Below are 27,677 nucleotides of genomic sequence, written 5' to 3' on the forward strand. Positions count from 1 at the left end.
TGGGACTCGATCTCAGGTCTTCAGGATCACGCACTAGGCTAAAGGCTGCACTAAACCGCTGAGCCTCCCAGGCTGCCCATTGATTATATTTCTTAATTTATTTCTCATTTCTGATATTCATGTGAATCCTCTACAATAATGTGACCTTTACAACCATATTGTCTTGTCACAGTGACTTGGGCAGGCTTATACAGGTGTACTGATCAGAATTAGCAAATAAAATGCCAACATTTGGAAACACCCTCTGATGGAAAGTCTTCATATGCTGACTCCACAAATACTGACTGAATGCCTATCTTATGTTCAAAACTGTTGTTGGTCTCAGAGATCCAGAAGGAAAAAAAATTGTCTTATAGAAAGAAATTCTGGTGGGAGCAAACTGATAGCTTTTTAAAGGAAAAGTACATATTGTGACCGATTAGATTTTTTTAAAAACATAAAATAAGAAATACCAACTTCAACGGTATTGAAAGGCAGTGGGGAGATGAGGAGACAATTGGGTACATGAAGCACCCAAGGGCGACATGGAAACTCGGCGGGCTGGGCCCTAGGAAACAGACAAGGACACGTGGCCTTCAGATGGCCAGCAGCCCACAGACTCAAGTCACCTCCAGTACCATCCCTACTTTGTACCCTTGTTTTCTTTTTTCTTTGCTATGACTTCTACCTGAAGGCTTTACGCTACCTTTTCTTCAGTTACTGCTTCTTTTTCTTCCCCTGCCCTGCCCCGACTAGATAGAGAAAGTGTTTGTCACTGTAGACAACTGAGAAATAGTCAACATTTAATCTCAATTTTATGTTGGAGACGCTATTTCCAATGTCTGAGGTGACTGCAGCAAAATTACTTTTTTTTTTTTTCAATTTATCTATGATAGTCATACAGAGAGAGAGAGAGGGGCAGAGACACAGGCAGAGGGAGAAGCAGGCTCCATGCACTGGGAGCCCGACGTGGGATTCGATCCCGGGTCTCCAGGATCGCACCCTGGGCCAAAGGCAGGCGCCAAACCGCTGCGCCACCCAGGGATCCCGCAAAATTACTTTTTTAAAACACATTTTAAAACTAATAATACCTTTTTTGGCAATCAAACTCACAACCATCAGTGTTGGTAGAGTCACCTTCTACCCACCTGCACTAACCAGCCACATGGCCAGATCCCCTTTTTACATAAAAGAGTAAAAAGTTTGTTGGAATTCTTCTGTTTCTTTAAAGCTAAAGGAAATCCTTCTTCTCCAAAGGAGGCTTCTTTTTAAGAGTGGTGAGACCTGGGGGTCACAGGGTTGGGAGTGAGGCAGAAAGAGGAGGAACTGAGGAAGCAGGCAGGGTGAGACTCAGAGACAGAGGCTCAAGTAGAGAAGACAAAAGAGAAGTGAGGGGTTGGGGGAGGAGGAGAAAGGGAAGTGGGGCACCCTGGTGCCCTGGGGCTGAGGATGGGGGTGGTGGGGGCGGGGCAGAGCTGGCAGGGCCAGTTCTGGGTGGAGAGGTGGAGTCTGAAAGGGAGAATGCAGACTGAGGCCCAGATTGGGGGCGCTTGGGGACAGAGGGATAAGAAATCCAGGGACAGAGGGAGAAACCGGATACTCAGATGCCCCATCAGCAGGCCTGTGTGTACAGACTCCGGCGTCCCTTCCCTGCGGCACTGCTTCCCACAGACGCTTGGCCTGGCCCGGGAGAGGCATCTGAAAAGAAACCTGAGCGCCTGATGAAAGCCTATAAAATGTGATGCCCAGTCCTAGGAGCCTGACAAAGGTCCTCAGAGAGTGGGGCAACCAGAGCACCCAGAGCCGATGCAGACCTGGGACAGGATGGCCCACAGGTCTGCCCTGAGGCTGGGCCCTCTGCTCCTGCTTTCCCTTTGTGCATCCTCCACTCCAGGTAAGGAGAGGTGGAGGGCAGGCAGGGGCTCCTAAGGGAGGCCTGGCCTGACTCTATCCCCTCCGTGGCTCACAGTCTCCCTCCTTCGGCGCTTGGGCGAGCACCTTGGACAGATTCAGGACAGCTCCAGCCCCAGCCTGAGTTTAGGGCCAGGCGCTGTGGCCATCCCCAAACAAGGGTGGCTGGAGCAGCCACTGGACCCCTTCAACGCATCCGACACTCGGTCCTTCCTGCAGGTGAGGCCAGGACGGGGAGCCCAGTGCCTTCTTCCCCTCACTCTACCTTCAGTGCCTGGGGTTTTGGGCCTCATAGGCTCAGTCCTCTGCGCTGTAAGTGACCACCCCCTACCTCCATCCGCTTGGGTTTCTCAGCTTCCATTTCCTTTGTCCCTTGGGCATTATCTTTCCCCCTACTTCTCCCTGTCCCTCAGACTGATCATTAAATCCACCACCGACATGTAGATCTCAAAATGCAGCAGAAATCTGGGCCCGTTTGGAACCAGACCTGCCTCACAATAGACACTTGAAGAGATCTAATGAATGATGTCCTCTGTGCACAGGCTGCAAAGGTCAGCTCATCGAGGCCCTATGTCCAAATCCATCCACATTCATCACTTATTCTGCACATATCATCACAGTATGCAGCCACTACCCCAGACCCCAGGGACACAAGAGTGCACAGCTGACCAACCACCTGCTCTTATGGATCTTACATTTTAGCTGAGGAGATGCACAGGAGAGAATGGAACACACACACACACACACACACACACACACACACAAAGCCAATTTCACCTACTCCTAACCATAGAAAGACAGACCCATAAGGGAGAGAGACTGCCATGAACTGAGAATAAAGAATAAGTCAGGGCTCTAGATCTTACTTCTCCTTCCCCATGCAACCTGTTAGCGGTATTGGGTGAATGACCAACACTGGACCAGCCAGCGTGGACCCGTGTTCCTGCATCTGGGAGGTGAGAGCAGCCTCAGGTCTGGCTCAGTGCTGAGAGGTAAGAGGCAAGGGTGGGAGCTGCCCCTGTGGTGCAGTGAGGTAGGCAGCTTGCATCCCCCCAACCACATATTCCTCACAGGGCACCCTACAGCCCTGGCCCCAGCCTGGGGAGCCCTGGTGATAGGCCTGGAACACAGGTTCTATGGCTTGAGTGTCCCCGCTGGAGGCCTGGATGTGGCCCAGCTCCGCTTCTTGTCCAGCCGCCACGCGTGAGTGAGGGTCGGGAGGGCATCTGGGGACTCAGGACTGAGCGCGTCTGTATTTTGGCAACTCTGCACCGGTGTTGCACTCCTCCATGGCCTAAGGTTGGCCCCCAGGTCCCTGGTGCATGTTTTCTTCTCCTTTTCAGTGTCTTATGCTTTCTCTTTCTATCTCCGGGTCTCTGCCCATCCCCTCATCTCTTTCTCCCTCTCAGGCATATTTTTACCTCTTGCTTAATCATTACAGCTTGCTGGTCCAGACTCCCCAGCTCTGGTACTGGGGTTCCACAGCCTCCTCACTGGGCTTCAGTTTCTGCCCCTGGGCTCTTCCAGGTACTTGGTATCCTACAGATGAAGCCAGAGTGACCTGTAGAGCACACACCCCCCCTCCTACTCACCCCCACTCCCCTGCTCAGATGTCTCACATATCTCTCCTCTCACTTAAAGTCAAAATCTTTACAGTGGCCACGAGGTCCTCTTGGGTCTGGGTCCCCAGGTAACTCTCGGACCTCACATCTGCTGGGCTCCAGCTACACTGAGGTCCTTGCTCTTTTCCAGACTTCCTGGCACGTTACTGCCTGGAGCCTCTCAAAGCCTCCCTCTGCAGAGAGTGGGCTGCCCCTACATATTTGTATGGTCCCTCCACTCCCTCCTTCCCCTCCCCCGGGGTCCCTACTCTGGTTAACAGCCCCTCCTCCTCCTCAGTGTCCATCGCCAGCTCCACTGTTCTCCACTGTTCTTTGGGGACAAATCTGTCCTCCCCCACCTGCTGCCTCTCTGCCTCCCTCTGGCCTCCATCCCTCCCCATCTCCACCTATATCTCTTTGCCTCTCTATTTCTTTCTATCTCTCAAGTTTTTCACAGGCTGTCTCAGTTTCTAACCTCAGCAGGATGGCACCAACCACATACCGCGCCAGAAAGCTCCAGAAGGAAAAAAACAGTTGGGATAGAAAAGAGGATATTAGGTCCATTCCACATCTCTCTCTCTCTGTCTCCTCTTCCTCCAGTGGCCTCTACCCGGTGCAGCCTGGGACCTTTATTCTTCCTGAGTAGCTCTCCCTATCTGCCCCCAACCCTCCCCTGTTATTTGTCAGGTTTCCAGCTATGATGCCTTAGAGATTTTTTCTCCCCCAAGTCGCCGGCAGGGAGGAGGGTGGAGGCTTTCCAGGAGGGTCTCCCCTGGCCGGGTGAGTGCCTGCAGAAACGACTGCGGGACACACTTGGGGAGCAGGGCCCGGGTATCTAGCCAGACGCCCCCACCGACGTCTCTGGATCCCCGCCCGCGCAGGGAGGGACTCTTAGGGACATGCACGAGCCTTCCCTCTGCCCCCCCAGGCTGGCGGACGTGGCCTCTGCCCGCCTGGCACTCGCCCGCCTCTTCAACGTCTCCTCCTCCAGCCCCTGGATCTGCTTTGGAGGCTCCTACGCCGGCTCCCTGGCCGCCTGGGCCAGGCTAAAGGTCCCCGGGGCCCGTCTAAGCGGGCGGGGGAGGGTCCCCATCTCGGGGGCAGGGGTCCCCACGTCTTCATTCACTCCCCCCGCCCCGCACCCTCCTTCACCCCAGAGGAGCTCCCCACGAACTGTCTCTGCCAGAGGGCACAGGTGGAGGGCAGGGCCTGGCCTAAGGCCACCGTCCGAGGGAGAGACACAGGGGCAGGGAACGTGGGGTCCTGGTCCCCGTGCCCCGCAGGCTGACGGCGGCCCTCCCTCAGTTCCCCCACCTCATTTTCGCATCGGTCGCCTCCTCCGCTCCAGTGCGGGCCACGCTGGATTTCTCCGAGTATAACGAGGTGAGAGGCAGCGGGCGGCAGGTGCAGGGGGTGCTGGGGGGGGGTCCCCTGATTCCTTCCCTCCCACGGTCCACAGGTGGTGTCCCGAAGCCTGACGAGAACTGCCCTCGGCGGATCCCCGGAGGTAGGAGGTGGGGCCAGATGGGACGTAGGGAGCCGGAGGCCTCGGAGGGTGGGGGCCAGACTAATAGCGCGAAACTTGCAAGGTGGCGGGTCTGAGCGAGGTCGGAGACCCGGAAGGTGGGCGGGTTGGAAGGCGGGAACCGAGAGACGGGGCGAGGCACCTAGAAGGGAGGCGGGGGCAGGGGAGGAGTGCGATCCCGTCGGGAGGGTGAGGCTCAGCGGGGCGGCGGGGGGGCGCGACCCTTCCAGCAGGATGAAGCTCTGCGGGGCGGGAGAGCCTGTGGGGGGGCAACCCTATCAACAGGATGAGGCTTCGTGGGGCGGGGGGGTTCCGGGGGTCACCCTATCAGCAGGACGAGGCTCCGCATGGGGTGGGGGGGGACGGTCGCGAGGAGCACCGCCAGGAGAACCCGGAGCGCGCGTGAAAGACGCGGGTCCTGGGCAAGGAAAGGCGAGGCCCAAGCCCAGGTCTTCGCCCGCGCGGTGTCTCGCTCCCGCAGTGCCGGGCGGCGGCGTCCGCAGCCTTCGCAGAGGTGGAGCGACGGCTGCACGCGGGCGGGGCGACTCGCTCGGCGCTGCGGGCGGAGCTGGGCGCCTGCTCACCTCTGGACAGAGCCGAGGACCAGGCGGAGCTGCTGGGGGCGCTGCAGGCCCTGGTGGGGGGCGCCGTGCAGTACGACGCGCAGGCCGGGGTGCCGCTGAGCGTGCGAGGGCTCTGCGGACTCCTGCTCGAGGGCCGGAGCAACCGCAGCCGCTCCGCGCCCTACCACGGGCTCCGGCGGGCAGTGCAGGTGAGCGGCCCTGCGTGCGGTCTGAGACGGGGTGGGGGCCTCGGCTCGCAGGGGATCCTGCTCTGCTGCGCGTCCTTCTGGGCCCGTCGTTTCCTCATCCACGGGCCCTCGGGAGGTGCACTGACGTCGGTCAAGGGAAGCACGCGGTTTGCAATTGTTAGCGACTCTGTTACCTCTTTTGCGCATCTCGTCCTGTCTCCTTCCCCAGGCCTGCAACAGTCTAGCGCATAGCAGATGCTCAATTAGCCTTTCGAAAGAGGGAGGAAATGTAGCCCTCGGGACAGAGTTCTCCAAGGAACCCAGCCTCGGAACCCATAGTTACAAACGACTCTTACTTCCTAGCGCTGTCTGGACCAAATGCTGTCCTAAGTGCTTTATATATATATAAATATATATTAATATTATATTAATTAATATATTATAATTAATATATTAGTATATGATCATATATTTATTTATATACTCATAAATAAATTTTATATATATAATAGAATCCTCGCAATACTTCTAGGAGACAGGCACTATCTTTCCCCCACTTACAGATGAGGAAATTGAGGTCCAAGAGCTGATCACTTGCCCAAGGTGTCACTGTCATCTAGTACCTTCACGTCTAACCCACAGAGACCCAGGCACCCACTTGCTCTGACCCTTGACTCCCAGGACCTCTCTCTGCAGCTCTTCTGACTTCTGACCTTTGACATGCAGGAACTTATGTATGCTTTCAGGCCCTGGGCCTTGACTTGCTGGGGGGACAGGAGGGATTTATGTATGTATGTGTATCATCCTCTAGGTTGTCATGCACAGTCTCGGCCAGAGGTGTTTAAGCTTCTCCCGAGCAGAAACAGTGGCACAACTGAAGGTCACAGATTCCCAAGTGTCGGGTGTGGGTGACCGGCAGTGGTTGTACCAGACATGTACAGAGTTTGGCTTCTGTGAGTGGCCCAACCCTCAACCCCCAAGACATCCATCTCTGTGGGGTGTCCAGACAAGCTGTCTCACAGGTGGTCTGGATTTGTTTTCTTTTTGGTGGGAGGGGACTGCTGGGTCTTGTTTAGCCTGCAGGGGTGGGGCTGGAGGGTAGACAACTGTATGTGTGTGTGCACTTGGCCCTCACACGCTTCCTCACACACACAGTCCTCTGCATGAATGATTATCCCTCCAATCTGCTCTTCATCCGTGTCCCTGTCCCAGGAATGGCCCTTCTGTCGCCCTGGTTACCCGTCTAGAAGCCCCAGCAGCGTTTCTCATGCCTCCTCTCCTTTGTCCTCCTAGCCTGTAGTCACTGAGCCCTGCCCACTCTTCATCCCGGACAGCTCTCCAGTTCACCTCAATATACCAGTTTCCCTGACATCCCAGGAACTTTGCACATACTGTTTACTTGTCCTGGATGACTTATCTTCCTCTTGTCACATGGTTCACTTATCTTCAAGTCTCAATACAACATGCCTCCTCCTTAGGATGTCTTTCCTGATTGCTGTAGCCTCCCCTCCCACTTCCTCCACAGCTCTGTGTGCTTCTCCTGAGCACTTCCCCAGCCTCATCATACAGACCTCATTGCCTATCTTCCCCTCTACATTGGGAGTCCTATCACCGCAGAGCCTGGGACTGTCTTGGATGCTACCGTGTTCCCATTACTGTTCACAATGCATCTGAGCACACAAGAAGCGCTCAATAAATGGCAAAGAAAGCAATGAGTGCACATAAGCCTAAGAGTGCTGTGGATTCCAAGCAAGGGAGACACGGTCCAATTTGTGCATTCCACTGCAGTGTTTCTTTATCTCTCTAGCCCTGTGCACATTCTGTCTTCCCTATTTGTGGGGCTCTATTCTCTTTGCTTGGCTCACTCCTGACTCCTGAGGGTTTTATCCCTGGCAGATTGCTTTTCTGGAGCCTCTTGTGCTCCCTCTGGGATTTGTCCCACCCCAGGCCTTTTTCCATCGCAGCCACGATGTTCTGGGCTGTCACTGTCTGAGGATGCCTGGTGTCTCTCTAATGAGACTGGGAACTTATGGAGCTGTTTTGGGCATTGCTATGGATGATTATGGAAGGGGAGGGTTGTATGTCCCACATTCATAGGTATTTCCCTCCACAGATATCACCTGTGAGGGCCCCAGGTGCCCTTTTTCCCAGGTCCCAGCACTGCCATCCCAGCTAGAGCTATGTGAGCAGGTGTTTGGGCTCTCAGCCTCATCTGTAGTGCAGGCTGTGGCCCAGACAAACTCCTACTACGGTGGCCAGACCCCAGGGGCCACCCAAGTGCTCTTCATTAACGGTAAGCCTGCCATCACAACCTGACTCCTAGGTCTCCACCTGTTCCAGGTGCAACACACCACATTCTTCCCTTTCTTACCAGGGGACACAGACCCCTGGCATGTGCTAAGCATAACACAAGCCTCAGGTCCTTTGGAGTCAGCCCTTCTCATCCCAAGTGCTTCCCACTGCATGGACATGGCACCGGACAGGCCCTCAGACTCCCCCAGCCTCCGCCTAGGGCGCCAGGTAAGAGGCGGCAGCTCTGCATTTGCATATTAATGTACATGTCCCTGTCCCCTGCTAGGCTGGTATCTGACTCGCCATCCCCACCTCTGCACAGAGCATCTTCCAGCAGCTGCAGACCTGGCTCAGGCTGGCAGAGGAGAGCCAGGTTCGGAGTAGGGCCTGAGGGGCCCCTACCCTCGCCACTCCCTGCGTGGCCACCTCACCCTGGACATGTTCACTGGACAGGAGAAAGCAGCTTGTTCTGAAAGAGGAAATTCCCAAAAATTGGGCTTTAGCACCTGTTCTGCATGTAACTGACTTGGGTCCGCAAACATCCTCGTCACTCCTGCCTGAAAATGCTTTGTGACAGAGAGTTATGTAACTATACGAGGAGAATTATTCTCATTGTGAATAGTGGTATTTTATTTGATATTTTAGAGAGCATTTTACTAATTGTTTCCTGGCTGTCCTTTTTTATTGTTTAAAGTATCTTGCTGTAAAGTCGCTTTGTGTCATATAATTCTGGAACCATTTCACATTGATTTCTTTTTTACCCTAATTTCAAAAACAGCAATCTCTGTCTCTTCTTAGTATCCCAAAGGGACAGGGGGTCACCCTCCGTCTGAGTTCGGGCTGCTGTCACAGAACGCTATGGGCGGGGCGGCTGAGAAACAACAGCTAGTTATTTCTCACGGTTCTAGAAACTGGGGAATGTGAAATCAAGGCACGGGAAAATCAGGTGTGTTATGAGAACTCACTGACTGGTTCTTAGTCAGCTGTTTCTGTGTCACAGTCTCTCCAATGGGTCTCTCTCTGCCTCTTCTCTAGCATGTCCTGCCGCTGGCGGTCACCGCTGCCTGTGTCCCCCGACCTTGCTCTCTGTGTCACCTTAGTCACTTTCTCTCTCACCCTCTATCTCTGCCTCTGTTTCCCTCTCTTCAGATTTGCCCTGTCTCTCCTGTGCTGCTTCTCAGGCTCTGTCTCCCTGAGGCCGTCTCTGTGTGTGTCTGATACTCTTTACTCTTTCCATTTCTCATTCTGCCATTTAATCTTTGTTCTCTCTCTCTCTCTCTCTCTTTCAATTTTCCTTCCTAACCCTTCCCTCACCATCGCTTCCCACTACCAGACACCTCCTGGCACTTCCAGCTTCCAACCCTGGGGGTGTAGGGCTCTGGTTAAGTTTCCTGATAGCCACCCCCACCCCCCCACCCCCCCACCCCAGCCCCCCACCCCCCCGGCCCGCCATCCCATCTCAGTTCTGGGAGGGTGGGCCTAATCCCTGGGTGCCTGCTCAGCTTGCTTCAGTGGTGCCTCAGTGGAGCTGTGGCCCGCAGAACAGGAGGTAGCCAGTCAGGGAGGCGGCACCTTTGGGGAGCTGGGCCTCTGGGGAGCCAGGAAGTACAGAAGTAAAAACAAGTCAGGATTAGGTGTGTGTGTGGGGGGGGGGGGCATGGTAAGAGAAGCCACAAGTCCACTGTCCTGTGAGGAAGTCCCTCACCTATCTTGACTCCAAACTCTGAGGACTAAGTCTTTGCTCTAGCCCAGCCCTGCTCAGCAGGTGTGGCCTATTCTGTTTCCTGATCTTGAAACATAGTCCCTCAAGCGGGGCTCTGTTTAGCCTCCATGCCTCCCTCTCGTATGTTACACATGTGCACCATGGTCCGACCCATTGTGGGTGCTCAGTGCCTGTTGGGAAATGAAAGAATGAAGTCTAACCTTGACTCTTCACACACTTTTGGTTTCCCTTCCACTTTGCAGGATACAACGTCTCTCCAGCTCCTTTGCAACTTCTTTGCAACTTGACACTGGGTTTGGTGCTAGGCTCTATTCTCCAGCGTTCCCAGAGCTCAGAGCTGCCCTCGCCATGTGTCAGAGGTGGCAGGCTGAGCTATCAGGTGTACATCATGGAATATATCGTACCTCTGGGGTGGCCTGAGCCTCCAGGCCGGCTACCTGTAAACAGGCAGCCCCATTTTTTCACCCAGGATTGCTCTATAAATAGCGTTACTCTCTGTCTGCATCAGTCTATGTTATAAAAGGATGGAAAATTCTGAGGTGCTCCCTCTTCCTGTCCTCCTTGTCCATCCTTGGCTCCTAATCTCCACTCCCTACCTGGCAACCACAGGGATTCTTTCAAAAGGTAAGTCAGGTGATGACACTCCTCTGCTTCAAACCCTCAGATAGCTTCCTACTACAATCAGAGTAAAGTCTGAATTCCTTTCCAGGGCTACCAGGCCCTGCATACTTTGGCTTTTGAACTCTTCTCTGAACTCATTTCCTACTACTCTCTCTATTACATGCCAACTGCATAGCCCCTTTGGTTACTTAAAATCCGAAGCCAATTCCTTTTTTTTTTTTTTTTAAGATTGTATTTATTTATTTGAGAGAGAGAGAGAGAAAGAGAGAGAGAAGGGGCAAGGGAGGGGCAGAGGGAGAAGCAGACTCCCTACTGAGCAGGGAGTCAGACAGGACTGGATCCAGGGACTCCTCTGGGACCATGACTTGAGCCAAAAGCAGATGCCCAGGCATTCCCCCAAAGCCAATTCCTACTTCCAGTAGCTGTTCCCTCTGCTCAAAGGTCATTCCTTTAATGACCTTTAAATGACTACTTCCTTCTTAACATTCAGACTCAACTCTAATGTCACCTCCTCTGAGAGGCCTTTCTTGATTGCTTCCATGTCCCAGTCACTACCTATCACATCATCTGTTTTATGTGATTTCCAGCCATGAGCTCTATGTGAAATGACCTTATTTTAATTTTTGTCCAAGCCCTCTGTACCAGAGTGCTGAGTCCCTGAGAGAGGGAACCATGCCATCCCAGCAAACACATCCATCTGAGTTCCATGTTTCACAACTTCCTCAATTTTCACATGAACTCTTTTCAAGAAGCTCAAAGATTGCAAAATTGGATCAAAGCTCGAAAAAATACTTCTCAGGACTACGAGGATTGGCAAACGTGTGGTTCACCTACCTTACTTTCAGTTTACCAGCGGTGCTCTATATCTTAGGAAGCATTTGAATTTTTTTTTTAATTATAATGAGGATAAACAGTGTTAAGAAATGGTGAAGCAGTGTGTTCTGGAGACCCCTGGTTTGTCTCACACAAATTCCACCCTTAAACGTGACCAAGTAGGGCTTCTTTCCTGGGTGCTCTGCTTTGGAGGTTTCTGCGCTAGTGCGGATGCAGGCATAACCTTATCCCAAAGTGAGAACTCCAGGGGCATTGTGAAAATGCCTTTTCTATGCACCTTCACTGACCATACTCTCAACATTACATAGATCTCTAACATTGATTCTAAAGAAGAGCAAAAGTGGAGGACCAGTAGTACCTGATCAAAAGATTTCCAGGGCATCTAGGTGGCTCAAGTGGGAAGTGTCTACTGTTAGCTCAGGTTATGATCCTGGAGTCTTGGGATCTGAGTTCTGCGTTGGGCTCCCTGCTCAGTGAGGACCCTGCTTCTCCTTCTGCCTCTGTTCCTCCCTCCTCTCATGCTCTCTTTCTCTCAAATAAAAATAAAATCATAAAAAAAGAAATATTTCCTATGAAGCTCCAATAATTAAGACAATGTGGTTTTGGCATTACATGTAGACAAATAGATCAATGAGACCTGACAGAGTCCAGAAGTAGACACACACACGATTAATCAATTTTCTACAAAGATGACAATGCTAATCAGGGAGGAAGAAAAGTCTTTTAAACAAATGATCTGGAGCAACCAGATAAATTATAGACCTTCTCTCAATTTCTTTTGCAAACTTCTTTACAACTTGACATCTGAATGAGTCTGGCTTGAGTGCTAGACTGCTTTCTCTTCCCAAGCATTCTCTGAGCTTCAGAGCTTGCGGGGAAATTTTAACCTCACTGCTATCTCATACCATACTCAAAAATTAATACAAGTGGATAGTAGTTCTAAATGTAAAGCTAAAACGATAGCATATCTAGAAAAGAATAGAAAAATTATTTATGACCCTGTAGCAGGCAAGTATTTCTCAGGGAGAAAAGAATAGTGTAAGATACATAAAAAAGGATAAGCTAACATTATCAAAATGAAAACTTCACATTAAAAAAAATATCATTAAGAAACATTAAGAAATGGAAAGACAAGGAAAAGCCTGAAGGAAAACATGCACATGACAAACACTTGACAAAAAATTCCTAGAAATCAATTTTAAAAAGACAAGCCAATAACAAATGGGTAAGAGAATAAGGAAACCCCTCTTGGCGATTTTGATCAGATTTTTTTTGGGGTCAGAATTGCAATTTGAGAAAGATCCACAAGAGAGGAGGGTTCTTCGTTCATACCAAGTGTTACACTTCTCTCCTTTTTTCCGTCATCCACGGTGTGGGAGAGCAAAATAGAAAGAATGTGGGGATTTTTTTGTTAATTCTTTAATTGTTTATCTTTTGTGTTTTTTGTTTTGATCACACCCCCTTCCCCCCTGACCCTACTTTGAAGAAACTGTGATGCCTTCAGTCTTTGTTTACATCCTCTAAACAGAGGGGAGAACTGCCACCAGGTGGCCGGTTAGCTCAGTTGGTTAGAGCGTGGTGCTAATAACGCCAAGGTCGCGGGTTCGAGACCCGTACGGGCCATGTGGTATTGTATTTTACCATTTCTGCGCAGTTCCCCTGTACCAACCCCAGAGGATGCAGCTGCAGAACAGAAATACCTGGGAGTGCCAGTAGACCTAATGTCACATTATTTTGTTTTGTTTTGTTTTGTTTTGTTTTGTTTTGTTTTGTTTTGTTTTTAAGAAGTCACAGATGAAAGTTAAAATGGAGAATATTTTTAAAGGAAGTTGAGCAAAATAGGGCAGGTACATTTAGGCAAGAAGGGGATAGAAGAGTTGGAGAATTTCCTGTTCTGTGTTGGAAAAAAACCTGAAATGGTTTTGGCTTCTATTACACTCTCTACAGGGAGTAAAAAGGTGTCCCCTGGTGGCCAGTTAGCTCAACTGGTTAGAATATGGTGTTAATAATGCCAAGGTCATGGCTTCGATGCCCGTGTGGGGCATGACTGTAGGGTTTTCGTTACCTTTACATGCAAACAGACCTCAGGGTGTCAGACTCACCTGAGGCCTCCCTCCATCAATACAGGAAACATGTCTCCTTGAGAATTTAGACAGCTTGAACAGTCTTCTCTGACTTGCCCTGCCTTAGATCCTTCTTTGATTTCCATCTACAAAGGATAGCAGTGACTGAGCAAAGGAAAAAGAAAAGATTCTTTTGTGGAAGTTTTTTTTTTTTTTTTTTCCCAATTGGGAAACTGATTCTCGCAAAGAAAATTGACCTATTTGGATTATTGCCAAGTGGGAAGAAATTGTAAAGCCGCCTGCACTTTCTACACTTCCATATCTGGGACTTCCACTAGTTCACTGAAACATGAAACAAGGTATTTCAAGTGCCATGTGTGAAACATGTTCTAATTAACATCAGCGCGGTAGAAAAGTAAGGCAGCTTCACTATAAACATTCTGAGAAAAGGCTCATTGTTCACCCCTAAACGTCTAATTTGGGGGTAAAAATACATTCGAGTGTTTCCAAAGTTAGAAAATATTAAAAAGTACAGTGAAAATTTTCCTCTGTCCTTATGCCTCATCCATCCAAGAATGATTTCCAACTCTATAGGTAACCTCTATGCACACTTGCTCATGGATTCTTTCCAATTCTCTTTGTACAAGCAAACTCTTATTTTCTTCCCATAAAAAATTCAGCCTATGTGTTGCAACTTGCCTTCATCACTTAGCAATATAAGGTGGAATCTCTATTTTAGCAGTATTTTTGAGAGCTTTCATATAGTGCTTTCAATATTGTACACTGGGAAAAATTAGAGCTCATTTTCCAAAAAGTTGACATATTCAGAAGTTGAATCTGAAATGTTCTAACCTTTTGCATCATTGATGGAGGGAATGTATGCAACGAGGAGACTTTGGAAAACTTGAGAGCAGAGGGGCAGATGACCTCCATAATGTTCAAACTAAGCACGTTCTGCCTAAACTGGGAGCATTAAAAGAGCCCCAAAAGAAAAGTATGCATTATTTAACATTTGTTTAAATCTCTCCACTCTTCAGAATGCAATAATTAGCTGTTATTCTGCATCTGTTAGATGCTGAAGATATATTGTTGTTGTTTTTTTAAAGATTATTTATTTATTTATTCATGAGAGATACAGAGAGAGAGGCAGAGACATAGGCAGAGGGAGAAGCAGTCTCCTCTCAGGGAGCCGGCGGGATTTGATTTCTGCACCCGGGGATTCAATCTCTGGACCCAAGGATCTGATCTCTGGACCCAGGGATCATGCCCTGAGCAGAAGGCAGACGCTCAACCGCTGAGCCCCTAGGCATCCCTGAAGATATATTATTATGTGAAAAAAAGCAGAACCCAAAATGGTTTGTGTAAGATTCTGATTCTTCTGCTTTAAAATCAGCTTTATTATGAGATGATTTACATACAGTAAAATGCACTCATTTTAAGCATAGATTTTGATGAGTTTTGACATATTTATACACGCAAATAAGAATGGCCACAAAGTAGAGCACACTTCCATGATCCCCAAAAGTTCCTTTGTGCTCTGTGATAGTAAGAACAATGCCCCCTTCCCAAAGATGTCCACATCCTAATCCCTGAAGTCTACAAGGATGTTATTTTTCACAGCAAAAGGGACTTTGCACGTGCAGTTAAGTTAAAGATATGAAAATGAAGCAATATCCTGAATTATTGGGATTGGGTCTAATGCAATCTCAAGGGTCTGTGAGAAGAGTCAGGGTCACAGAAGGAGATGTGACACAAGCAGAGGTTGGACAGTTGCAGGCTATTAGCCAGAGAAGGCAGCAGTGTCTACAAATTGGAGAAAGCAAGGATACACATTTCCTTCTAGAGATTAGGGAAGGACTGTAGTACTGCTGACCCATTTTAGACAGACCTCCAGAACTGTAGGATAGTAAGTTTATGTTGTCTTAAACCGCTGAATTAGTGGTGATTTAGAACTGCAATAGAACCAATACATACCCCTTCCACTGAGTTATACTTTCATCCCAGCCCGAGGCAACTCCAGAGCTTCTTTCTGCCGTGATGGTTTTGCCTTTTCTGGAATTTCTTATAAATCATATACTACATACTCTTGTGTTCCTGATTTCTTTTGGTTAGCACAGTATTTCTGAGATTAATTTATATTGTTTCATGTATCAGTGCTGACTCCATTTGATTGCTCAATTGTACTCCATTATACAGTTATATCACCATTTGCTTTCCATTCGCACGCAAATGAACATTTTCACTGTTTTCATTTCTAGCTATTAAGAAGAGGGCTGCTGTGAAGATTAATGGGACAAATCTTTGTGTGGATATATGTTGCATTAGGCAGGGTTCTCCAGAAAAAGAAAGGAAGAGATTTTAAGGAATTGGCACAGGTCATTGTGAAGACTGGCAAAGCCACATCTGCAGGGTAGGTTGGCAGAGTGGAAACGCAGAAAAGAACTGACGTTACAGTTCCAGTCAAGAGACAGTCTGCAGGCAGAATTCCTCTTCTTCAGGAGAGGAACGTCTTTTTTCTTTTAAGGACTTCACTGAATCGATGAGGCCCACTCACATTATGAAGGGTAATCTGCTTTACTCTAAGCCCACTGGTTTAAATGTTAATCTCATCCAAAAAATACCTTCCATAGAAAAATCTACACTAATGTCTGACCAAATATCTGGGTACTGTGGCCTAGCCCCATTGACACAAAAAGTTAACCATCACATATATTTTCATTTCTTCTGGGGTAAAATACCTAGGAATGGAATTGCTGGCTCTTTTGGTCAATGTATGTTTGACTTTATAAGAAACTACCAAATATTCTCCAAAAAGGTAATGCCATTTTATATCCCAAACAATACTCCATGAGAGTTCCATTTGCTCCAGATTTCTCCACCATTTGATATTGTCAGACTTTTAAATTTTAGACAGTCTACTAGATTTGAAGTATCTCATTGTGGTGTTAACTTACATTTACCATAACTAATAATGAGCATTTCTTCATATATATATATATATATATATATATATATATATATATACACACACACACACATATATACAGCCAATAAGTATATCTATATATATCTACATCTATATCATCTATATCTATAGATAGATATCTTCTTTTTTGAAGAGTGTGTTCAAGTCTTTCGTGCATGTTTTTCTTCGGTTTTGTCATTTAGCACTGAGTTGTAAGAGTCCTTTATTCTGAATACATGTCCTTTCTTAGTTATGTATCTAATATTCTCACAGTCTGCCTTGACTTGCCTTTTCATTTCCTTTTGATGGAGAACATTTGATCAGATGTTTGTGTTTTATTATTCATGCAAAGATATCCTAAAGTGTCTTGGCATTCTCCATGGTCATGATGATCTTCTCCTATGTTTTTTTCTCATAATTACATAAACTAGCACTTTTGTTTAGGTCTATAATCTATTTATAACCTTTACATATACTGAGATAAAGGTCAAAGTTATTTTTTTTCCACATGGCTATTCTTATCTTCCAGCACTATTTTTTTAAAAATCTGTTCTTTTCCTATTTGCTATATTGCCAACCCTATCAAAAGTCATTTCATTTTATATTTATCCCTCTATTTTTGAAGTCTCCATTGTGTCCCATTAATCTATATGGCTATCCAATGTATATTTTTAGAGTAATATCTAGACCCTTTAGGATGGCTCTTATTTAAAAAAAAAGACAGAAAAGAACAAGTGTTGGTGAGGATGTAGACAAACTGGAACCCTCAGATATTAGTAGTGGAGGGGTATAATGGTGCAGCCCATGGGGAAAAGAATATCCCAATTCCTCAAAAAATTTAACATAATATTGCCATATGCTCTACCAATTCCACTTCTGGGTGTACACCCAAAAGAAATGAAAAGGGCAACTCACACAGATATTGTACAGTCATTTTCTAGCAGACTTATTCACAATAGCCAAAACCACAAAATATCCATTGACGGATGAGTAGATAAACAAAATGTGTTATAGATATGTGTTATAGTGGAATATTATCCAACCTCAGAAACGAAGGACATTCTGACACCTGCATAAAATAAGCCAGTCACAAGAAGACAAATATTGGATGATTACACTTTTATGAGATACCTAGAGCAGTCAAAATCATAGAGAGGGAAAGTAAAAGAGATGGGTGCTGTGGGGCAGAGAGGAGGAGCTTGGGGAGTTAGTACCTGGGGCAAGTAAAAGTCCGGAGAGGATAAAAAAGTTCTGGAGATGGATGCTGGTGATGGTTGCACAACAATGCTTAAAAATTGTTAAAATGATAAATTTTATCTTATGTACATTTTACCATAATAAAAAATGTCAGCATTTTAAAAAGGAATTTGTGGAGAGTCTTTGATAAATATGTAAATAGCTTCATTCTCCTCAAAGTTGTACCTACTAGTTTGGGCATCCATTCATAATTCTAGTATCAATCAATTTTCCTATGATCATTTCAAATCATGATGTAAAAAGCCTATTTTTCTTTTTATATGGATTGTTTAAATTCTATTGTAAGGAAGAGCTTCCCCTTCTTTCCTATCTATCTATCTATCTATCTATCTATCTATCTATCTATCATCTTTCATCTTATCTCTCTCAAATGAACTCACACAGATTCCTGCTTAAAGAATTATAATCATTAATAATGCATATTTATGCTCAGATTGTCACAAATCTTTTTTTTAAAGATTTTATTTATTTATTCATGAGAGACAGAGAGAGAGAGAGGCAGAGACACAGGTAGAGGGAGAAGCAGGCTCCATGCAGGGAGCCTGACTGGATCCTGGGTCTCCAAGATCACGCCCTGGGCTGAAGGCGACGCTAAACCGCTGAGCCACCCGAGCTGCCCAGATTGTCACAAATCTGGCCAGTGGGGACCCTTCAAACTAACTCCTGTGTCTTTTTGACACATACCATCATATTTTAGGAAGTTCTTAATTTGGGGGATAAGAAAAAGCCCCACGTTTATATTGTCATTTTGGGGGCTGATCTTGAGATCAGCTATTTTTCAAAGGAGCTCTGGATGCTCTTATCAGGGAATGGTTTTTAGAAATCAAGTTCTAAGTACTTGATATGCTCATTGTTCCCAGGCCCTCTCTCTCATGGACGGAGATAGGAAACCTGCACATACATACATATGCACATCTATGTATTTCAATATTGACATCTAGCTATCTGTAGATAGATATAACCGTGATTTCACACTGATGTCTCCAACCACAATCCAACAAGCCAGGGTTTATTTGATTCTATATTTGTAGCTTCCTTCCCCAGCAAAGATAAACCTAGCTCCTACTATCTTTAATCTGTCTTACAGATTGAAAAAATAGAAACTCATTGAAGAGAATCAGGAATTCTGGCAATGCTGGGAAGCTAAGGTATTTATTTTTATTTTCCAGCAGCAATTCCCAACTTCCCTATTCATTTCTAAAAGGGAAAAATCCACATTTCCACCTTCTGTGTGAAGAAAGTCCTGTTCTTCCCTACTGTGAGTCTTTCATCTGTGCGTCTCTTCTAGTCCTCACACAAAACACTCCACTTCTGACATTTCTGGTCACCAAATGTGTAGAGATTTTTCTCACAACAAGGAATTCTTTGGGACACCAAGTGGGTGTCTTGCAATTTAACTCAATTCTGACGTTATCTCCCTGGAGATAGTTCAGATCCCACGGGCTAAGAGCTCAGTTCCACAACACTCTGACCTCACTTCAGACGCCAATCAAAGGTCTCTGGGTGGGTCATCCACAACTTCTGTCTGATTTGGCCAGAACTGGAGGTTCCCATGGCCACCTCCTGTGGTTGCCTTAATTTGCTAGAGCAGCTCACAGAACTCCAGGAAACACTTACACTTACCAATTTCTTAAAGGATGTGATATAGGATACAAATGACCACCCACATGTAAAGGATGGGCTGGATGAGGTCTGTGGGAAAAGCATGGATCTTCCACACCCTGTCCTAGAGCACCCCTCTCCCCACACCTCCTCATGTCCACCAGCCTGGAAGCCCTCTGAACCTCATACTTTTGGGATTTTATAAATGCTTCATGATCAGGTGGGCACAATCGGTAATTCCATTTGTAGCCCTTACCTTTCTGAAGAGAATGGAGGGTCGGACACAAAATTCCAGGCTTCTTCTGCTCATGGCTTTGCCTTTCCCATGACCAGCCCCTACCTAGGAGCCCATCCAGAGTCACCTCCTTAGAACAAAAGACACTCCTGTCACCCAGGAAGTTACAAGGACTTCGGAAGCTGTTCCAGGAACTGGGGGCAGAGACCCATATATATTTCTATTATCTCACAGTTTCAAAGCAGAGATTGCATGCAGAACACTCCTTAAGGTCCAGGCTGAGTCTTGTGAAGCAGCAAGCTCCTGTCAGGCCCAGAGCCCTGGTTGTAAACTGTTCTGCTAAACGGAGCTTACTCTCCCCAGGAGCTCCCTTTGTGACCTGTTCCATTACTAGTTTTTGTCATTGTTCCCTATGCCCTTGAGAAGAACATATATTCTCTATACCAGGTTATACATTTTGATTGACATCCATAAGATCTACCTTCCTAATTATGCTGCTCTGGTTTTCTACATCCTTTCTTATTTGGATTCACTGCCCCTATCTTGTGCTGAAGATGCCTGTTAAAGTCTCTATTATTGTTTTTAATTATGTATCTTCCATAATTTTTATTTTATAAATGTAATTGGCACATTCTTTAGTAAATAACTAAAAGTGTTCTAACTATCAGGTTCATAGACTTTAACGCTCAAAACTGATCTTTGTCATGTTTATTTTTGGGGGGGTTTGAATTTAAAATTATCTGATGTCAAGATCACAGGCCCTGCTTTTTTATGGTTTCCTCCTGGCATACCCTAGCCCATTTCTTTATTTTCTTCTTGCTGAATAATTTCGTTTTAGATGTACATCTTAACAATATGTTGTTACCCTCTGCTCTGTGAGCCAATTTGAAAACATTTTATCACATGACATAAGCCCATTAATATATAATGATATGATTGATGCATTTGTTCTGTCATAGTTTATTATTACCATCATTATAATGTATATTTCTTGTATTTCTTTTTTGATATTTCTTTTCTCATTTAACAAGTTTCTTGTGACATCTAGAATAGTTTGAATTTTTGTTCTAGCAAGTTACCTTAATGCTCATGTTTCCCCCATTTATTTACACTCTATAACTTGTTTTTTTCCCCAGTTTTGTCATTGTTCTTGGCCATTCACTCTTGCTTATTGTCTATGTGGTGGTCTGTACATTTATTTTGTTTCCTCTTTCCTCTCCCTTCTTTTCCTATTTTTGCATGCACTGTTTCTCTTGTGCCAGAATAGAAACATTTACTATTATTCTCCCACCTTTGCCCTTGCATTTATCTTAGTTATAGATCTACAATTAAATATATTAAATGTTCACCCAGTGGAGTTCCTTTATTTCTTGATTGAATGTACCCACCCTATTGTATACTCTGCAAGAAGAGTTCAGTATGCGTATACTTAAAACTCTCTATAGAAGCGTCTATATTCTTGATTCTTGAAGATCTCAGCTTGGCTAGATATAGAATTCACTCTTTGTGAATTCTAATGCTTCACTCTTTTATGTCAGTTTTTTTAATGCTAATCTAATTTTTTATATTGCTCTTCAGAGGTCTGATGCTAGGTTTCTATTTATAGGAACTTCTTGGATTATAGACTTAATTATTTATATTTTATTGACTGTTTCTTTTCTCTCAGGAACTCTAATTACTCATATATTGGAATTTCTTTGGCTCATTTTACTTCTTCCTTTATTTTCTTTTCATTTTCTTGGTGATTTCTCTTTCTTTAATTCCCATTACCAAACATTTATGTTGTAAATTTATTCTCTCTTGGGTGCCTTGTAATGTAGTCTTCACTCTGATGTGATCCTGGTGTGATTTTTCTTTTTTCCTCTATTTCTTCTACATTCAACCAACTTTCTTATCATTTCTTCCCATTTTTGTCCATTTGTTTTAATTTTTTTGAAATTTCTGACTTAATGTGATTTTTTAAAATCCAAAAATGCTTGTTTGAAAATGTCTCTTGCAACAATGTGGATAGAACTAGAGGGTATTATGCTGAGCGAAATAAGTCAATCAGAGAAAGCCAATTATCATATGATTTCACTTATATGTGGAATTTAAGAAATAAACCAGAGGATCATAGAGGAAGGGAGGGAAAAATAAAACAAGATGAAATCAGAGAGGGAGACAAACTGTAAGAGACTCTTAATCAGAGAAAACAAACTGAGGGTTGCTGGAGAGGAGGGGGGGTACGGGAGAGGGGGGTGGAGATGGCGTAAGTGGGTGATGGGCATGAAGGAGGACACATAATGTAATGAGCACTGGGTATTATATCCAACTGATGAGCCACTGAATTCTACCCCTGAAACTAATAATACACTATATGTTAATTGAATTTAAATTTAAAAAATAAAAATTAAAGAGGAAAAAATAAAAGGATCAAAAAGTGATATTTTCCTTTTTTTTTTAAAAAAAGTGATATTTTCTTAATTACTAAATGTAACATATATTTTACAAGTATATAATGTTGTTAATCTTAACTTTAGTTTATTGATGTGCCTTATCATTTCCTTCAGTAAATGAGATTGTACGCAATCTTAAAGTGATCATGTCAAATTTTCTTTAAGGCAATATACTATGTACTGTTAAAAAAAGAAAACTATTGTATGTCATGAATATTTCTCATATAAAAATAATGGCTTAAGTTAAAATGGCTCTTTATTCAATACCTATTACATAATTAGTACTTATTGCCACTTCACATTATTGGGAAGAAATATGTACACGAAAAATAGTATAATCAAAATATATTTGTTCCTGAGAAACACTACACTTTGAAACTAGATTAACTAGGTAAATACCATACTTTTAAACTAAGTTATACTTTCAGAAAATAGTTTTTTATATTTTCATTTATTTATGCAAACGTTTTTGATTTTCAGAAAATAAATTTTGTATGCATTAATTTTAGCAGATTATTTTCTTCAGCATAAATTTGTAGTTATGTTCAATAATGTCATTATATAACTTGGCAAATTTGTTTTCATATGTTCTCATTAAAACTGCTTTTGAAATGTGAAAAAAAGAAAATGTCTCATTCAAATTTTGAGAGCTGCGTAAAATTTTTCTTCTGCTTTTTCATTTTTGTAAGAATTTTCAAAAGCTAAAATATACTGACTTTGTGTTTTATTATAGTTGCTTTGTATGAAAGTTATTCAGATATTGTGTAAAGAGATTTGGGATAATTTACAAGATTCCTAGTTCAAGGCAAACCTCTTCTATCCCTACATAAAAATACAGTAACTTTAATGGTGTCTTTAGGGGAGGGGTTGGAGGAAAAATTTCTGTGTCTTCAGATTTTTATGTCTCCTTTGGCCTTGCAGGATTTTGAATCCTCTTCTTTTTTCCTTTACCATCTAGTCTTCAAAGGGAGCTTCTTCACCCTATTTTCTTTTCATCCAGAGGTCCTGCCTTTGTGTGGCTGCTGCCTCATTTCTGGCAGATGCCCAGGTTCCTTACCTAGAGACAATGCTTTGATCTACCAGGAGCCCTTTCTCAGTGTTTTCTCACTCCAAGTGGGATTGCTAAGAGGAGGGGAATTTTAGCTGATTCTTGGGATTTCTGTTCCCATTTTCTTACTTCTAGATGAATTTCCGGATCTCCTCCCATCCACTGCAAAGACTTGCCTTTGGGAGCTCTTGAAAGATAGGTTTGCTTGGATTGGGTATTCACAGTTGTACTTACAAGTTACTTGAAGTTTGCAGTGTTCTCTCCTCTAGTTGGGGAGAGGGTATGGTTCTATTGTCGTATGTGTTTTAATATGTTGGGAAGTTCAGATCTGAGTGATTATTACTATCCTCAGGGTTTAAATCACTACCCAAATTATGAGACATTAAAAAATTTCATAGTGCTTTAAAAAGGAGGGAGGTGCTTTCCATTTTATTTAATAGTGTCAAATTTTCCCACATAGCTACTGTAGTAACATTCTGTCTACTGGTGTATGAAAGTTCATGTTTCTTTACAAAACTATAAAAGGATGTCTGATCTACACCTCCCCTTAAAATCTGATTCTGTGGGAAACTGCACATCTCTTATGAAAACTAGAGTTTTTCAGTTTCTGAGATCAATTTCCTTTAACTACATTTTTCACCCCTACTGCTTAAGCTTGCTAAAGTGGATGTTGTTTGAAAATTATAAATCCTTAACATTGTAATTACTGTGGAATTAAACTAATCTTTTCAATAAGGCCCTGCTGTGTATGTATATTTTTAAAGTATTCCACGTTTGTTGTTGATAAGTAATGGTTTTCTCCCCGGGCATGAAAAGCCCAAGCCGAGGAATCCTCTGATAGTACAAAACAGCGAGGCCCCAGCCAGCTCATGAGTGTCCAAAAGGGGAATCTAAAAGTAAGGGCTCCCTAACTTCCCTTTGAACAGAAACCCAGATACCTTTCTGGTTCCACTGGGAATCGAACCCAGGATTTTCTGCGTGTAAGGCAGATGTGCTAACCACTACACCATGGAACCTGGAGATGCCTTTGCTTCCTATGTATTCTTACTAGAGTCAAGGTGAGAACAGAAGATCAAAATTATACATTGTTATTATGACTAAGAATTAACTCCTGTGAACTTCACCCAGTGGGGATATGTAGAACAAATGAACTATCTGCTTCTCACATACACAAGAATCAAAATTTAATGAGTACTGTGACTTCCATTCTCCTGGAACACTCAGTCTGGACAACATTTATTATTTTTCTACCTATATTTATTGAGAGTTTACTAGTTCCAGATACTTTTCAAAGCTCTGGGATACAGTAGTAAATACAAAGAGGAGGGGATCCCTGGGTGGTGCAGTGGTTTGGCGCCTGCCTTTGGCCCAGGGCGCGATCCTGGAGACCCGGGATTGAATCCCACGTCGGGCTACCGGTGCATGGAGCCTGCTTCTCCCTCTGCCTATGTCTCTGCCTCTCTGTGTGTGTGACTATTATAAATAAATAAAAATAAAAATAAATAAATAAATACAAAGAGGAAAAAAAATCCCTTCTTGAGATGACATTATGGTACTAGCCACATAAAGGTGCATTTATATTTCATGGGAACTCTCTTTGAATTTAGCAGGACAACTCCTCCTTTGCCTCTTGTCCTGAAACTACTGCATATTTCAATTAATAAGATTTTAAAAATGCATTCATTAAGATCACTAACAAGCCCATCATAAATATCTAGTATTACTATGAAATCAGTTTAGAACTTGCAGACCTAAAAAAAAAAGAACTTGCAGACCTCTTGAAGACTCTTGAGGTTGTTTAAATGCCTTACCTTTATATAACCAAAGTATCTGTGAGGTTGTACTTACTTCTTTGTGCTCCCATTGGCAGAAGAATATGCCTAAGCCAGTCCGCTAGTTCCATGAGGAGGATGAGACTCACATGGAACAGAGTCCACTCTCCCTCTACACCAGTCTGAGTCTTTATAAACTGATGTGCAGATGTTTGATCAAGGCCAGCTGAAATCAGTAGATTTATCCAGTTGAGTCCAGCCTACATCAAGTGACCAGGAGCCAACCAGTAGTTTTTTGGGAATAGACAGTTATGTTTTATGTGGGTGGTATTTGGGGTGATTTCTTATGCAGTAACAGCAGATTGACACAGAAGAGGACAGAATTTGAGAATATCCACTCTGAGATGAAGGCATATCCATTACACATCACCTGTCCACACCTGTTTAGCCATGAGCTATTGATTGACACACTCTCTGTGGGAAATTTCCACTTAGTGTTGGACCAGTATATTTGATCAACATTCCAATGGTCCCAGATAGAAATTGATTTTTATTTACATTAGGATATATATTAAAATATACATACCAAAATGAGACAGAGCCATTAAAACAAAATTAAAGACCCACATCTTTCTTAAACATAGGCACAAAAATCCTTAAACAAATATTGGCAAATCAAATACATTTGATATAAACAGGGGTAATTAATACATTATTACTACATGAAATTTATCCCAGTCTGTTTTAACATTCAAAAATCAATCACTGAAATTCACCATATTCTTGTAATTCACCATATTAATAGGCTAACTAAATTCAAAAAACCCAATATGATCATATCAATAGAGGCAGAAAAATCATTCAGTAAAATTCAACATCCATTCATGATAAAAATTAACAGCAAATTGGATTAGAAGAAAGCTTTACTTCCTTAATCAAATAAAGGATATCTACCCCCCCCCAAAAAAAAGGTACAACCAACATTATACTTAATGGTGAAAGACTGAATGGTTCCTTCCAAGATTTAAATCAAGGCAAAAATGTCCTCTTTCCCACTTTCTGGTCAAGGAAAGACTTAGAGGTCCTAGCTACTAGAATAAAACAAAATGTGCAGATTGAAATGGAAAAAATAAAGCTCTCTTTTTCACAAACAACATGATTTTCTATGTAGAAAATCCCATACAACCTGAATAGGCATTTTTCCAAAGAAGACATATAAATGGCCAACAGACACATGAAAAGATGCCCAACAGAATTGAGCATTGAAATTTGATTTGCAATTACAGGAATTGCAAATCAAAACCACAGTGATATATCACCTTACACTAGTCAGAATGTCCAGTATCAGAAAAGATAAGAAATTAGCAAGTATTGGTGAGAATGTGAAGAAAAGAGAACCCTTGTGCACTGTTGGTAGGAATTTAAATTGGTGCAGCCACTGTGGATGACAGTATGGAGATTCCTGAAAAAATTAAGAATAGAATTACCATATGATCCAGCAATTTCACTACTACATATTTACCCAAATAAAATGAACACACTAATTTGAAAAGATATATACACCCTTATGTTTATTACAGCATTATTTATAATAGCTAAGATATGGAAGCAGCTCAAGTGCCCATTGATAGATGAATGGATAAAGAAGATATTATACACATACACACCCACACACATGCTAGAATATTACTCGGCCATAAAAATGAATGAAATATCAGAGCTTGCTGAATTATTACCTTGTTTTTTCCTTTTTCCTGCCTTTATCTGTCACATTGTTTTAAAATAAATATTGGCAAGCATTTTTCTTTTTGTAAGATAATGCTTTTTTTAACAATAACAGTAGCCAAAGATGTGATAAAGTCCATACAGGTATTATAGTACATATCATATTCCAATATGTGCTTTGTTTCAAGACGTCCATATTACAAAACTAAAATTAAATTGTGGAGGTGTGAGCAGGGCATTTTCCACTGGAAGGTAAAGCAGTAGGTCTTTTAGAGTGAAAGTCTAGGAAAGACTGCAGAGGCTTTAATCAGTTTGGTGGAAGTACAACTTCCAAAGTGGAAACAACTTGAATTTTAGATGCTCTAGTGAAAAAGATGAATTTTGGCAGAATAGGGTTGTCCATGGAGCTTCAACAGAGGCCCAGACCAAGAATACCCATAATCTCATAAAGAGAGTTCCCACATAACCGAAAGGATAACATAACTTGTAAAATGTACAACAGAAAAAAATACAGTGCCTTATTTCAATACTCCAATTTATTTAGAAATGAAGAACAAATTGTGAAGAATGGAACATTTGTAAAATATCACTGAATTTTAAATAGTTAAAGTATACTTATACCCGACCTCCCACCCATCTTTTTCATTCAGTCTACTGCAATAATATTCAAGAATTAACATAATGTATAAAATGCTTAACAACCGTTTTCAAAGGATTTGCTGTCCGTATATTATAACAACCAGATCTCTTAAACAATTGCATTTTCCCTTTATATAGTAAGGCTTCTTTTGTGTATTTTTATTAGACTTGCTATTGTCATTTTTATGAAACTGAAGTACTTAACATAAATTCTTTAAAGCAGTTCTGTTCATGTGAGACCTATAGTTCAAGAAACTTCTGAAAAAATGCTAAATATAATTACTTTCAATGTAGGCTGGAATGTTGAACGTTTCTATTGAGTTTTCTCATTTTTTCTGTGCATCTAAAAATTTTAGATGTTACTCGTTAGTTATAAATATTTTTTGTGCCTTTGGTACCTATTACATGCAAGAATGCAGTGAGGGAAGAATACCAACACAATTGGCTTGGCCTCTGTTTGCAGTAGTTTTAGAGATTATCAAACACATAGGATAGAACATGATATTGAATTATTATTTGATTTGCCATATTAAAAACACGTTTTCTCCCATACATAATCTACTATTTCATAATCTACTGAAAAGTATTAAAACGTATTAAAAACACGTTTTCTCCCATACATAATCCCATTTCATAATCTACTGAAAGTATGCTATTTCTCTCCTCTGCTACAATTTTTTGCATGCTAGATCGATTTCT

General features: G+C 43.5%; 1 protein-coding gene and 2 non-coding genes across 3 annotated transcripts; 2 read left to right on the forward strand and 1 right to left on the reverse strand.

The window, feature by feature from the left end:
- The first annotated feature begins 1,803 nt into the window (after positions 1-1,803).
- Positions 1,804-8,724, forward strand: PRSS16 (serine protease 16). The gene is made up of 12 exons (XM_025470885.3): positions 1,804-1,873; positions 1,949-2,109; positions 2,783-2,882; positions 2,964-3,093; positions 4,420-4,543; positions 4,797-4,874; positions 4,951-4,998; positions 5,498-5,788; positions 6,579-6,720; positions 7,881-8,060; positions 8,142-8,287; positions 8,382-8,724. The coding sequence occupies exons 1-12, from the start codon at positions 1,804-1,806 to the stop codon at positions 8,448-8,450; spliced, it is 1,539 nt and encodes a 512-aa protein (XP_025326670.2). The 3' UTR covers positions 8,451-8,724.
- Positions 8,725-12,786: 4,062 nt separating this feature from the next.
- On the forward strand, positions 12,787-12,860 carry TRNAI-AAU (transfer RNA isoleucine (anticodon AAU)). The gene has a single exon. It is a non-coding gene; the product is annotated as a tRNA-Ile (tRNA).
- Positions 12,861-23,785: 10,925 nt separating this feature from the next.
- TRNAV-UAC (transfer RNA valine (anticodon UAC)) lies at positions 23,786-23,858 on the reverse strand. The gene has a single exon. It is a non-coding gene; the product is annotated as a tRNA-Val (tRNA).
- Positions 23,859-27,677: the final 3,819 nt, after the last annotated feature.

This window comes from Canis lupus, chromosome 35 (genome assembly GCF_003254725.2).
Source record: "Canis lupus dingo isolate Sandy chromosome 35, ASM325472v2, whole genome shotgun sequence".
Classification (NCBI taxonomy): domain Eukaryota; kingdom Metazoa; phylum Chordata; class Mammalia; order Carnivora; family Canidae; genus Canis; species Canis lupus.

Bases quoted from the DNA above. Each gene is read 5' to 3' on its own strand.
- PRSS16 (XM_025470885.3), top strand. From the start codon at position 1,804: ATGGCCCACAGGTCTGCCCTGAGGCTGGGCCCTCTGCTCCTGCTTTCC. The intron at 2,110-2,782 runs GTGAGGCCAGGA...GCAACCTGTTAG, and splicing joins ACACTCGGTCCTTCCTGCAG to CGGTATTGGGTGAATGACCA. The intron at 4,875-4,950 runs GTGAGAGGCAGC...CACGGTCCACAG, and splicing joins ATTTCTCCGAGTATAACGAG to GTGGTGTCCCGAAGCCTGAC.